The sequence below is a fragment of the Oncorhynchus mykiss genome, chromosome 8, assembly GCF_057628025.1.
Source record: "Oncorhynchus mykiss isolate SJ-2025 chromosome 8, ASM5762802v1, whole genome shotgun sequence".
NCBI lineage: Eukaryota > Metazoa > Chordata > Actinopteri > Salmoniformes > Salmonidae > Oncorhynchus > Oncorhynchus mykiss.
In genome coordinates, this window is record NC_143029.1 from 6015001 (window position 1) to 6029944 (window position 14944).

The 14944-nt window shown below is 41.9% G+C and overlaps 1 protein-coding gene across 2 annotated transcripts in view; it reads right to left on the reverse strand.

Annotated features, from left to right (window-relative positions):
• Nucleotides 1–10190, reverse strand: part of LOC149981377 (uncharacterized) — a 10943-nt gene extending 753 nt beyond the window's left edge. The window contains exons 1-5 of one of the 2 annotated variants that reach the window (XM_090183086.1): nt 9967–10190; nt 9243–9654; nt 6583–6622; nt 6250–6307; nt 1–1968 (exon numbers count right to left, since the gene is read on the reverse strand). The exon at nt 1–1968 is cut by the window's left edge and continues 753 nt beyond it. In XM_090183086.1, coding sequence (XP_090039212.1) covers nt 1688–1968; nt 6250–6307; nt 6583–6622; nt 9243–9373 — 510 coding nt within the window. In that variant the 5' untranslated portion in view covers nt 9374–9654; nt 9967–10190 and the 3' untranslated portion in view covers nt 1–1687. Of the gene's footprint in view, nt 1969–6249; nt 6308–6582; nt 6623–9242; nt 9655–9966 lie in introns of those variants that run through there. The other variant, XM_090183087.1, reaches the window with a different exon arrangement.
• Between the last annotated feature and the right edge of the window lie 4754 nt (nt 10191–14944).

Here is a 14944-nt window from a genome sequence, read left to right on the forward strand (position 1 = left end):
AGGAAGCCCAGATAATTATAATGTTTTGCAATATACCCAAGTTAGACCAGCCCATCTGGCATTTGCCCGTAATGCCAGATGGCGAGTGCGCCCCTGCACATAACAGATGAAATACGTCCCAAGTTAAAAGTTTTGTCAGCGACACGTGACAACAGAGGGCCCTCCGAGTGAGTTGGTAGGGTGTGGTTTGGGAATCGCCTGATTTGCAGTCTGATGCGTAGTGTGCTGTCCCTAGTGTGCTGTGTGTAGTGTGTTGTGTGTAGTGTTTTGTGCGTAGTGTGCTGTGAGTTGTGTGCTGTGTGTAGTGTGCACTGCGTAGTGTGCTGTGAGAAGTGTGTAGTGTGTAGTGTGCACTGCGTAGTGTGCTGTGTGTAGTGTGCACTGCGTAGTGTGCTGTGCGTAGTGTGCTGTGTGTAGTGTGCACTGCGTAGTGTGCTGTGAGAAGTGTGTAGTGTGTAGTGTGCACTGCGTAGTGTGCACTGCGTAGTGTGCTATGTGTAGTGTGCACTGCGTAGTGTGCTGTGCGTAGTGTGCTGTGTGTAGTGTGCACTGCGTAGTGTGCTGTGCGTAGTGTGCGATGCGAAGTGTGCTGTGAGAAGTGTGTAGTGTGTAGTGTGCACTGCGTAGTGTGCTGTGCGTAGTGTGCTGTGTGTAGTGTGCACTGCGTAGTGTGCTGTGCGTAGTGTGCTGTGTGTAGTGTGCACTGCGTCGTGTGCACTAGGTAGTGTGCTGTGCGTAGTGTGCACTGCGTAGTGTGCTGTGCGTAGTCTGCTGTGCGTAGTGTGCTGTGAGAAGTGTGTAGTGTGTAGTGTGCTGTGCGTAGTGTGCTGTGCGTAGTGTGCTGTGGATATACAGATGTTCTGACTGATGAATAAATCATGCAGCCAAAGCAGCCAAAGTGACAGAAGACGCCATACTGCACAATCTCTCTTGCTTTTTGTTGGGACCAGCACCAGAACTAGGAGGATTGATGCTAATAAACGATGAACGTTCATTGGTCCATTATAATCAGATGCAAATAAACAATGAACGCTCATTGGTCCATTATAATCAGATGCAAATAAACAATGAACGTTCACTGGTCCATTATAATCAGATGCAAATAAACAATGAACGTTCGTTGGTCCATTATTATCAGATGCAAATAAACAATGAACGTTCATTGGTCCATTATAATCAGATGCAAATAAACAATGAACGTTCATTTGTCCATTATAATCAGATGCAAATAAACAATGAACGTTCACTGGTCCATTATAATCAGATGCAAATAAAAGCTTAACGTTAATTGGTCCATTATAATCAGATGCTAATAAAAGCTGAACGTTCATTGGTCCATTATAATCATATTGCCTTGTGACGTTATGATGCGGGGCAAAAACTCCATCCCACCTGAACAAGCTGAAATTTCAGCCATTTTTTTTCCTCCAAACAGCTCTTACACAAAAAGGACAATATTATAATTTTTGGGTGTCATTTCAGCCTCATAGTGTGGATATATTTAGAAAAAAATAACGTATTTGACTGCACTTTAATGTATGCACTTTTAATGATCAAATCTTTTCAATCAGTCAATCAATTAATCAATTAATCAATTACTCAATCATCCAGTTAGACACCAACCACCACACTTGTTTCTGCTTGTAGTGTGAGTATCTGTGGCGTCTGTGTTGAGACCAGCGGGGCTTTAGTCAGTAAGCGAATTCAGCTCTATTGTGGACATCTGGCTGTGGGCGGGGTCCAAGGGGGGTGTCCGGCTGTGGGCGGAGTCCAAGGGGGGTGTCCGGCTGTGGGCGGAGTCCAAGGGGGGTGTCCGGCTGTGGGCGGGGGTCGAGGGGAGTGTCCGGCTGTGGGCGAGGGTCGAGGGGAGTGTCCGGCTGTGGGCGAGGGTCGAGGGGAGTGTGCTCTCAGGCATGTTCTTATGGTCCCTCCATGAAGGTAAGGTGTGAACTGTGGCTAAATGGGCGCCTAGAACAGACATAGAGATAATCACTCTAAATACAACAGAACAGAAATAAAGTCGAATAAATTATATAATAGAGTAGAATGGAGTAGAGAGAGTCAAATAGAATACAATAGAATGAGTAGAGTAGAGTAGAGTAGAATAGAGTATAATAGATTAGAATAGAGTAGAATAGAATAGAGTAGAGTAGAATAGAGTAGAATAGAGTAGAATAGAGTAGAGTAGAGTAGAATACAGTAGAGTAGAATAGAGTACAATAGAGTAGAATAGAATAGAGTATAATAGATTAGAATAGAGTAGAATATAGTATAATAAATTATAAACAATCTGGTGTCATTGTATCCTTAGTAACCATAGACCTGTATCCTTAGTAACCATATACCTGTATCCTTAGTAACCATAGACCTGTATCCTTAGGAACCATAGACCTGTATCCTTCCTAACCATAGACCTGTATCATTAGTAACCATATACCTGTATCCTTAGTAACCATAGACCTGTATCCTTAGTAACCATAGACCTGTATCCTTATTAACCATAGACCTGTATCCTTAGTAACCATAGACCTGTATCCTTATTAACCATAGACCTGTATCCTTAGTAACCATAGACCTGTATCCTTAGTAACCATAGACCTGTATCCTTCCTAACCATAGGCCTGTATCCCTAGTAACCATAGACCTGTATCCTTAGTAATCATAGACCTGTATCCTTATTAGCCATAGACCTGTATCCTTAGTAACCATAGACCTGTATCCTTATTAACCATAGACCTGTATCCTTAGTAACCATAGACCTGTATCCTTAGTAACCATAGACCTGTATCCTTCCTAACCATAGACATGTATCCTTCCTAACCATATACCTGTATCCTTAGTAACCATATACCTGTATTCTTAGTAACCATAGACCTGTATCCTTAGTAACCATAGACCTGTATCCTTAGTAACCATAGACCTGTATCCTTAGTAACCATAGACCTGTATCCTTAGTAACCATAGACCTGTATCCTTAGTAACCATAGACCTGTATCCTTCCTAACCATATACCTGTATCCTTATTAGCCATAGACCTGTATCCTTAGTAACCATAGACCTGTATCCTTATTAACCATAGACCTGTATCCTTAGTAACCATAGACCTGTATCCTTAGTAACCATAGACCTGTATCCTTATTAACCATAGACCTGTATCCTTATTAACCATAGACCTGTATCCTTATTAACCATAGACCTGTATCCTTAGTAACCATAGACCTGTATCCTTATTAACCATAGACCTGTATCCTTAGTAACCATAGACCTGTATCCTTAGTAACCATAGACCTGTATCCTTAGTAACCATAGACCTGTATCCTTATTAACCATAGACCTGTATCCTTAGTAACCATAGACCTGTATCCTTATTAACCATAGACCTGTATCCTTATTAACCATAGACCTGTATCCTTAGTAACCATAGACCTGTATCCTTAGTAACCATAGACCTGTATCCTTCCTAACCATAGACATGTATCCTTCCTAACCATATACCTGTATCCTTAGTAACCATAGACCTGTATCCTTAGTAACCATAGACCTGTATCCTTATTAACCATATACCTGTATCCTTAGTAACCATAGACCTGTATCCTTATTAACCATAGACCTGTATCCTTAGTAACCATATACCTGTATTCTTAGTAACCATAGACCTGTATCCTTAGTAACCATAGACCTGTATCCTTATTAACCATATACCTGTATCCTTAGTAACCATAGACCTGTATCCTTATTAACCATAGACCTGTATCCTTATTAACCATAGACCTGTATCCTTAGTAACCATAGACCTGTATCCTTAGTAACCATAGACCTGTATCCTTAGTAACCATAGACCTGTATCCTTAGTAACCATAGACCTGTATCCTTAGGAACCATAGACCTGTATCCTTCCTAACCATAGACCTGTATCATTAGTAACCATATACCTGTATCCTTAGTAACCATAGACCTGTATCCTTAGTAACCATAGACCTGTATCCTTATTAACCATAGACCTGTATCCTTAGTAACCATAGACCTGTATCCTTATTAACCATAGACCTGTATCCTTAGTAACCATAGACCTGTATCCTTAGTAACCATAGACCTGTATCCTTCCTAACCATAGGCCTGTATCCCTAGTAACCATAGACCTGTATCCTTAGTAACCATAGACCTGTATCCTTATTAGCCATAGACCTGTATCCTTAGTAACCATAGACCTGTATCCTTATTAACCATAGACCTGTATCCTTAGTAACCATAGACCTGTATCCTTAGTAACCATAGACCTGTATCCTTCCTAACCATAGACATGTATCCTTCCTAACCATATACCTGTATCCTTAGTAACCATATACCTGTATTCTTAGTAACCATAGACCTGTATCCTTAGTAACCATAGACCTGTATCCTTAGTAACCATAGACCTGTATCCTTAGGAACCATAGACCTGTATCCTTCCTAACCATAGACCTGTATCATTAGTAACCATATACCTGTATCCTTAGTAACCATAGACCTGTATCCTTAGTAACCATAGACCTGTATCCTTATTAACCATAGACCTGTATCCTTAGTAACCATAGACCTGTATCCTTATTAACCATAGACCTGTATCCTTAGTAACCATAGACCTGTATCCTTAGTAACCATAGACCTGTATCCTTCCTAACCATAGGCCTGTATCCCTAGTAACCATAGACCTGTATCCTTAGTAACCATAGACCTGTATCCTTATTAGCCATAGACCTGTATCCTTAGTAACCATAGACCTGTATCCTTATTAACCATAGACCTGTATCCTTAGTAACCATAGACCTGTATCCTTAGTAACCATAGACCTGTATCCTTCCTAACCATAGACATGTATCCTTCCTAACCATATACCTGTATCCTTAGTAACCATATACCTGTATTCTTAGTAACCATAGACCTGTATCCTTAGTAACCATAGACCTGTATCCTTAGTAACCATAGACCTGTATCCTTAGTAACCATAGACCTGTATCCCTAGTAACCATAGACCTGTATCCTTATTAGCCATAGACCTGTATCCTTAGTAACCATAGACCTGTATCCTTATTAACCATAGACCTGTATCCTTAGTAACCATAGACCTGTATCCTTAGTAACCATAGACCTGTATCCTTCCTAACCATAGACATGTATCCTTCCTAACCATATACCTGTATCCTTAGTAACCATATACCTGTATTCTTAGTAACCATAGACCTGTATCCTTAGTAACCATAGACCTGTATCCTTAGTAACCATAGACCTGTATCCTTAGTAACCATAGACCTGTATCCTTAGTAACCATAGACCTGTATCCTTAGTAACCATAGACCTGTATCCTTCCTAACCATATACCTGTATCCTTATTAGCCATAGACCTGTATCCTTAGTAACCATAGACCTGTATCCTTATTAACCATAGACCTGTATCCTTAGTAACCATAGACCTGTATCCTTAGTAACCATAGACCTGTATCCTTATTAACCATAGACCTGTATCCTTATTAACCATAGACCTGTATCCTTATTAACCATAGACCTGTATCCTTAGTAACCATAGACCTGTATCCTTATTAACCATAGACCTGTATCCTTAGTAACCATAGACCTGTATCCTTAGTAACCATAGACCTGTATCCTTAGTAACCATAGACCTGTATCCTTATTAACCATAGACCTGTATCCTTAGTAACCATAGACCTGTATCCTTATTAACCATAGACCTGTATCCTTATTAACCATAGACCTGTATCCTTAGTAACCATAGACCTGTATCCTTAGTAACCATAGACCTGTATCCTTCCTAACCATAGACATGTATCCTTCCTAACCATATACCTGTATCCTTAGTAACCATAGACCTGTATCCTTAGTAACCATAGACCTGTATCCTTATTAACCATATACCTGTATCCTTAGTAACCATAGACCTGTATCCTTATTAACCATAGACCTGTATCCTTAGTAACCATATACCTGTATTCTTAGTAACCATAGACCTGTATCCTTAGTAACCATAGACCTGTATCCTTATTAACCATATACCTGTATCCTTAGTAACCATAGACCTGTATCCTTATTAACCATAGACCTGTATCCTTATTAACCATAGACCTGTATCCTTAGTAACCATAGACCTGTATCCTTAGTAACCATAGACCTGTATCCTTAGTAACCATAGACCTGTATCCTTAGTAACCATAGACCAGTATCCTTAGTAACCATAGACCTGTATCTTTCCTTTACCTTTATTGTTCTTGCTGTTGGACTTCTTTGCAGCTTTAGTTTCCTCCTGAGCCTCGATCTGTAGGACAGGAAAACCGGATTACAGTGTGTGTGTTGGTGTTGGTGTTGGTGTTGGTGTAGGGGTAGTTGTGTGCAGGTGTGCAGGTGTGCAGGTGTGTGTGTGTGTGTGTGTGTGTGTGTGTGTGTGTGTGTGTGTGTGTGTGTGTGTGTGTGTATGTGTGTTTGTGTGTGCGAGAGATAGAGAGCGAGAGAGAGAGAGAGAGAGAGAGAGAGTGTGTGTGTATGTGTGTGTGTGTGTGCGAGAGAGAGAGAGCGTGTGTTTGTCTACCCTACCTGTGCTCCGTCTATAGGATCCATCTGAATATCTGATTGTCTGGAAATGAGAACACATAAAATGCATTTAACTGGTACAAATCCCAGCCTGTTTAATAGTCAGGTACACAGGATACACGTGGAGAACACAGGGCAACGAAATGCTGACTTGCAGATTCACTTCTCGAACAATGGAACAAACAATAGAAAAAGTAATGAAGTGAATAGATGACTAATAGTGTGCTATTACTGGTCGATATTAAATTCAGAGAGTGACAAATGACCAATAGAAACAGGAGTCGTCAAAAATAAAGAAGAAACATGTATGGGCATTTGACAACAGTGTGATCATTAATTCACTTTTCCCCAGACACTTCAAGTGGTGCCTCTTTCGTCAAAATAATCTTTAAACCTTTTTTTTTTTTTTAAACCCCCAGCTGTTCTTCTGAGCTGTCTATCCTTACCAGGACACATTCCAGTTGAACAGGGACAGCGTTCCATTCCTCTGGGTGATAAACCGCTCGTGGAATGTTCAACGGCGTGACCTAACCCATAATGCACTTGGCAAGGAGCCTAAGAAATCCATATAAAGTTAGCATTCCTAAAACGGGATCCTATTCCACTATGGGGCCCTGGTCAAAAGTAGTGCACTACGTAGGGAATAGGGTGCTATTTGGGGACGCGGGCAAACATTCCCTGAGTTTACTGTTTCCTGATGCCTGTCAACATTCATATCAACACACCCTACCATCATTCACCTGTACTTACTCATAGGTAGGGAGGACATGGAATATAGAGAAGTCAATGGGTGAGAACAAGTTATTAACCTCTTGTGCCCAGTTTCTAATCAGTCCCTATCCTGGACACCTGGACACTCCATAGATCAATATACAGTTCCTAATCAGTCCCTATCCTGGACACCTGGACACTCCATCGATCAATATACAGTTCCTAATCAGTCCCTATCCTGGACACCTGGACACTCCATCGATCAATATACAGTTCCTAATCAGTCCCTATCCTGGACACCTGGACACTCCATAGATCAATATACAGTTCCTAATCAGTCCCTATCCTGGACACCTGGACACCTGGACACTCCATAGATCAATATACAGTTCCTAATCAGTCCCTATCCTGGACACCTGGACACCTGGACACTCCATAGATCAATATACAGTTCCTTCGGAAAGTATTCAGACCCCTTGACTTCTTCCAATTTTGGGAATATTACAGCCTGATTTTTAAAATGGAATCAATTGCTTTTTTCTACACACAATACCTCATCATGATGAAGCAAAAACAGTTTTTTACTTATGCAAATATCACATTTAAATAAGTATTCAGACCCTTTACTCAGTAATTTGTTGAAGCACCTTTGGCAGCGATTACAGCATCGAGTCGTCTTGGGTTTGACGCTACAAGCTTGGCACACCTGTATTTGGGGAGTTTCTCCCATTCTTCTCTACAGATGCTCTCAAGGTCTGTCAGGTTGGATGGGGAGCGTCGCTGCACAGCTGTTTTCAGGGCTCTCCAGAGATGTTCAATCGGGTTCAAGTCCAGGCTCTAGCTGGGTCACTCAATGACATTCAGAGACTTGTCCCGCAGCCACTCCTGCGTTGTCTTGCCTGTGTGCTTAGGGTTGTTGTCATGATGGAAGGTGAACCTTCACCCCAGTCCGAGGTCCTGAGCGCTCTGGAGCAGATTTTCATCAAAGATCTCTCTGTACTTTGCTCCGTTCATCTTTTCCTTGATCCTGACTAGTCTCCCAGTCCCTACTGCTGAAAAACATCCCCACAGCATGATGCTGCCACCACCATGCTTCACTGTAGGGATGGTGCCAGGTTTCCTCCAGACGTTACGCTTGGCATTCAGGCAAAAGAGTTCAATCTTGGTTTCATAAGACCAGAGAATCTTGTTTTTCATGGTCTGAGAGACTTTAGGTGTCTTTTGGTAAACTCCAAGCGGGCTGTCATGTGCCTTTTACTGAGGAGTGGCTTCCTTCTGGCCACTCTACCATAAAGGCCTGATTGGTGGAGTGCTGCAGAGATGGTTGTCCTTCTGGAAGGTTCTCCCATCACCACAGAAGAACATCGGGTTCTTGGTCACCTCCCTGACCAAGGATTCACCTGAGCTTAATTTCGAGTCTCATAGCAAAGAGGCTGAATGCTTTATAGAAATGAGGTATTTCTGTTTTTCATTTATTTTTTATATGTTTTTATTTGTCTATATGGGGTATTGTGATGTCATTATGGGGTATTGTGATGTCATTATGTGCTATTGTGATGTCATTATGGGGTATTGTGATGTCATTATGTGGTATTGTGATGTCATTATGGGGTATTGTGATTTCATTATAGGGTATTGTGTGTAGATTTCTGAGGATTTTTATTTATGTAATCCATTTTAGAATAAAGCTGTTTAACGTTAAAAAAAATGGTTGAAAATGTCACGGGGTCTGAATACTGTCTTTATGAGCTGCCTGTTGTTAACAATAGCTGCCTGTTGTCCTCTGATAGGTTAGTTGGAATTGACTGTCCTTTTCACCAAATCTGTAAGAAGTGCCTAGGGGTCGGGGTTAAGGCTTGATTTGGAATCAGACATCTGTATTCTACAGTCCTTCTTTAACCAGACACAGCATGGGAGAGACCCACATGATAAGGGATGAACAGGACACTCACCTGCGGCAGTTTATACATAGAGTGAGGAGTGTGATGGTGAGGATGAGGAAGAGGATGAGAGAGACGAAGCAGACATCAGGAGATGAAGAGGACGAGGCTAGAGACCAGTCTACCACATCTACTGGAGCCATGATGACCTTTACCCCCTTCTCTCTCCTGCTCTCTTTCTTTCTTTCTCTCTCTCTCTCTCTCTCTCTCTCTCTCTCTCTCTCTCTCTCTCTCTCTTTCTCTCTTTCTTACTCTCTCTCTCTTTCTCTCTCTCGCTCTCTCTCTCTCTCTCTCTCTTTCTCTCTTTCTTACTCTCTCTCTCGTTCTCTCTCTCGCTCTGTCTCTCTCTCTCTCTCTCTCTCACACACTCTCTCTCTCTCTCTCACTCTCTCTTTCACACTCACTCTCTCCGTCTCTTTCTCTGCTGTAGGATAAAGAGGGTACAGAGGAATGAATAAAAGGCAGAGGATATTCAAATAATTTAGACACAATTAAAGGTTCTGACTATAGATTATATAGTATTTTACACATCACAGATTCTGACTATAGATCATAAAGTATTTTAAAACACCACACACAGGTGATTATGAGCATTAATGCTATAGTACACGAGTAGACAGAGTCATTAACACACACACACACACACACACACCGAAACAGTAGAATGCAAACAGCATACACAGTAAAATGTAGGAAGATATATACAGATTTGTAACATTTGCTGAGTGAAACTTACTTTGTCTGCCGAGGCAACTCTCTAGGCTAAACTGTCAAATTGAAGTCAGTCATTCTATCAACAAATTAATGAATTTGTTATTCACCAGACTGAACTCATGATCACCACTCCTCGGTACTGTTCTATGTCTCTGTCTAGAGGTTATTATCTTAGTCCCTATCCGGCTATTGAAATGTCCCTGATCTTGTCCTCATACCACACTATCCGGCTAATGAAATGTCACTGATCTTGTCCTCATACCACACATTCCTTGAGGTTTGTGGAAACGCATGATGATAGAAACATTCTACTGTTGCAGTGAAATTTCTGACGTTCCAACAACAACCCGATTACTGAACGCAAAGAAAGTAAAATGTTGAGAGTTAACAGAATTTGCACTGACAGGTCGTCAGTTGAGGTAGTTGAGTACTGATGAGCTGTGGTGTCACATTGTTTGTTAGTGACTTATTTCTTTAAGTACTCATTTGTTGTGCTGCTATTGGAATAAATATTGTGGATCTTAATGTTTTTCCTTATCCTCTTAAGTGTAGGGGCAGTATTTTGATGTTTGGATGAAAACGTACCCAAATTAAACTTCCTATTTCTCAGGCCTGGAATCTAGAATATGCATATAATTGTCAGATTAGGATAGAAAACACTCTAAAGTTTCCAAAACGGTCAAAATATTGTCTGTGAGTATAACAGAACTGATATTGCAGGCGATAACCTGAGGAAAATCCAACCAGGAAGTGGCCTCTATTTTGAAAGCTCCATGTTCCATAGCCTGCCTTTGCTCCATTTAAAGGGATATCAACCAGATTCATTTTCCTATGGCTTCCCCATGGTGTGAACAGTCTTTAGACATAGTTTCAGGCTTTTATTTTTGAAAAATTAGCGAGAAAGATCACATCGCGTCATTGTTGGGTGCCAGCAGCGTTGGAGCAGCCATTTTCTCTCTCTCTCCTATTGAAGAAGCTACAGTCCCAGTTGATATATTATAGATTATATATTGTAAAAACAACCTGAGGATTGATTATAAAAAACATTTGAAATGTTTCTACGAACATTACGGATACTATTTGGAAATTTCATCTGCGATGTCGTGACCGCTCGAGCCTGTGGATTTCTGAACATAACGCGCCAACCAAATAGAGATATTTTGGATATAAAAATAATCTTTATGGAACAAAAGGAACATTTATTGTGTAACTGGGAGTCTCGTGAGTGCAAACATCCGAAGATCATCAAAGGTAAGCAATTTAATTTATTTATTTTCTGACTTTCGTGACCAATCTACTTGGCTGCTAGCTGTTTGTAATATTTTGTCTACTGAGAGAGATGTCCTTACATAAACGCTTGGTATGCTTTCACCAAAAAGCTTTATTGAAATCTGAAACACCAGGTGGATTAACAACAAGCTAAGCTGTGTTTTGCTATATTGCACAGTTTTTTTATAATTTAATTTGAATTTGGCGCTCTGCAATTCAGCGGTGGTTGAAGAAAATGAAACGGGATGGATCAAGAAGTTAAAATCCCGGACCACCATTTTATTACATTAGAAATCCCAACAAATAATCTGTTCAGAGTCATACCCCAACCAAGGATTATCAAAAACCGCTCTATAAATTCTCGGACATCCCAAAGATTCCAAGATGCCCTTCCAGACTCCCTCCACCTAACCAAGGATATCGGAGTAGAAAAATCTGTTAACCACCTAATCAAGGTGTTATGTTCTGTTAATTACTGATGTCCCCTTTAAGGATGGAGCACCCTTGGTCATGCGCAGTGTTGTTCTATGTTATTCTGGTACTAACTAGTTTGAGTAAATGTGAAGCTCCAGTTTCAATTGCTTGTATTTCGAGTCTTTCTTATTACATAAATAAGTACTAAGTGTTAAGACACTACAATGGCGACGAGGATGATTACCTGCAGTGTGCATCACGAATACAGATGGAGTTCGTAGGAAGAGAGGAAGATTTTGACCCTGTAGCACAACAGCTAGCAAGCAGTGAAGACGAGGGGAGAGCTAACGAGAACGAGGCGGCAGATCAAAGACCCGTGGAGCCGGAGGTAAAGAGAATGGCTAGCATCGGGAAAATAGATGTGTTTGATGACACGCAAGAAAACTGGGCAACTTACATTGAACGACTGGAACAGTACTTCATTGCAAACGACATTGCTGATAACAAAAGAGTACCAGCGTTGTTGAGTTTAATTGGCCCAAAAACATACAGTTTGCTAAGAGATCTGACTGCCCCTCTGAAGCCCTCAAATAAAACATTCACAGAGATTGTGGAGATATTGCAAAATCACCTATCACCTAAACCACTCCTCATCGCGGAACGTTTTCGTTTCCACAAGAGAGATCAGAATGAGGGGGAGGGTGTTAGCACATATGTAGCAGTGTTGAAGAAACTGTCTGAACATTGCCAGTTGGGAGAGAACCTAAATGACACATTAAGGGATAGATTTGTGTGTGGACTGAAACATGAACACATTCAAAAACGTTTGCTCACAGAATCAGAGCTCACGTTTGCAAAGGCTGTTGAAATTGCTGTGGCTATGGAAATCGCGACTAAAGATGCATTTGAGTTGCAAAGTAAAAGAAGTACAGACCTGTCACAAATTTCCCTGCACAAGTTTTCACGCAGTCGACAGCGCCCCCGTGTGGCCGAAAAATGCAACAGGTGTGACAGAGATGGTCACAAAGCAGAGGACTGCCGTTTCAAAGACGAAATTTGTCACAAATGCAGTAGAAGGGGGCACATTCAAAGAGCATGCAAAGCAAAATTCAGTCACAACAGTAAAACTGAGAAAATTAAAGGGTTGGTGAATGCACTAGCAGAGAACAGTGGCAGTGATTCAGATGAACGATTAATTGGTACAATGGAGTTAAACACAGTGACTTCTCCCAGCAGTAGCATAATATGGGTGACACCAGATATCGAAGGCAAACCCCTCAAAATGGAGCTGGACACAGGATCTGCAGTGTCTATAATTTCCACTACTGTCTACAATGAGCACTTTAAGGCTATCAAGCTGAAGAACACAAATGTGTTGCTGAAGACATACTCAGGAGAGAGATTGAGCCCAATGGGGGCGTTGCAGGTCAGAGTGCATTATGGGGGGCAAACACAGCAGTTACAGCTGTATGTGGTGCCTGGAACTGGCCCCCCATTATTTGGCAGGGAATGGCTTTCAAAAATAAAGCTGAATTGGTGTGACTTGAAAATGCTACACACGTTCCAGTCCAAAGAGAAAGGCACAGACCAAACACTGGAACACTTGCGGAAGAAATACAACACAGTCTTCAGTGATCAGATGGGAACAGTAAAAGGCTTCACAGCAAAACTTGTACTAAGAGATGACGCAACCCCCAAATTCTGCAAAGCCAGATCTGTTCCATACTCCCTGAGACCAAAGGTGGAAGCGGAAATCGATCGCTTGCAGGATACAGGGATCCTGACGAAAGTGGACAGAAGCGAATGGGCCACACCCATAGTTCCTATTGTGAAGAAAGACGGGTCTGTTAGAATGTGTGGGGACTTCAAGGTAACTGTGAATTCAATGTTGCATGTGGACCAATACCCCCTGCCACGTCTGGATGACATCTTTGCTGCACTAGCTGGTGGGAAACACTTCAGTAAAATCGATCTGAAACAGGCTTACCTGCAGCTACCGGTTGAAGAGAGTTCCAAACAGTACCTGACAATAAACACACACAAAGGTCTATACAGGTATAACCGCCTGGTTTTTGGCATTGCATCAGCCCCAGCCATTTGGCAACGAACTATTGACCAGATTTTGCAAGGAATCCCAGGAACCCAGTGTATCCTGGATGACATGATCATAACAGGACGCACCGACAAAGAGCACCTGGATAACCTGGAAGAGGTCCTGAAAAGACTGAAAGAGTATGGTCTACAGGCAAACTTAAAGAAGTGTGAGTTCTTCAAAGACAAGATTGTCTTCTGTGGACATGAGATTGACTGCAATGGATTGCACAAAACACAGGACAAAATCGAGGCAGTGGTACAGGCACCACGACCACAAAATATCACAGAAGTAAGATCTTTCACGGGACTGATCAATTACTACAGAAGATTCCTCCCAAACCTTTCAGCAGTACTCCAGCCTCTAAATCAGCTCCTGGAAAAGAATAGGACATGGCGGTGGACAGAGCAGTGTGAAAATGCATTTCTGGAGGCAAAACGGCTCATAACATCTGAACAGGTCCTGATGCATTACGACCCTGAAATGCCAGTGAAGTTGGCTTGTGATGCGTCCCCTTATGGATTAGGGGCAGTCCTTTCACACACACTGAAAGATGGGTCAGAGAGGCCAGTTGCATTTGCGTCACGAACATTGAATGATGCAGAGAAAAATTACTCACAAATCGACAAAGAAGCACTGGCACTAGTGTGGGGCGTCAAGAAATTCCACGCATACCTATATGGCAAGCGTTTCACACAGGTTACAGATCACCAGCCGTTGCTTTCCATTTTCAGTCCAAAGAAAGGCATTCCGGCAATGACAGCAGCCAGGTTACAGCGATATGCCCTGTTCCTTGCCAGTCATATGTATGACATTGAGTTTAAGCCGTCATCCCTCCACACAAATGCAGATGGATTATCGAGACTGCCGTGTACAAGAGAAAGACAAAGGAGGGTGGATGCAGTGGACATGTTCCATACCGCTCAGCTCGAGGCCCTACCAGTCACAAGCACAGTTATCAAACAGGAGACAAGGAAAGATGTGACCTTGTCAAAAGTGTACACCTACACCATGTCAGGATGGCCAGCTACTGGCAGAAAGGAGCTGACTCCGTATTTCCAGCGGAGAAACGAAATTACAACGTACCAAGGATGTTTGATGTGGGGAATGAGAGTCATGATACCCCAGAAATGCCAACATCAGGTTTTGCAGCAACTACATGAAGGTCATGTTGGAATTGTCAAAATGAAGCTGCTCGCAAGGAGCCACTTCTGGTGGCCAGGTC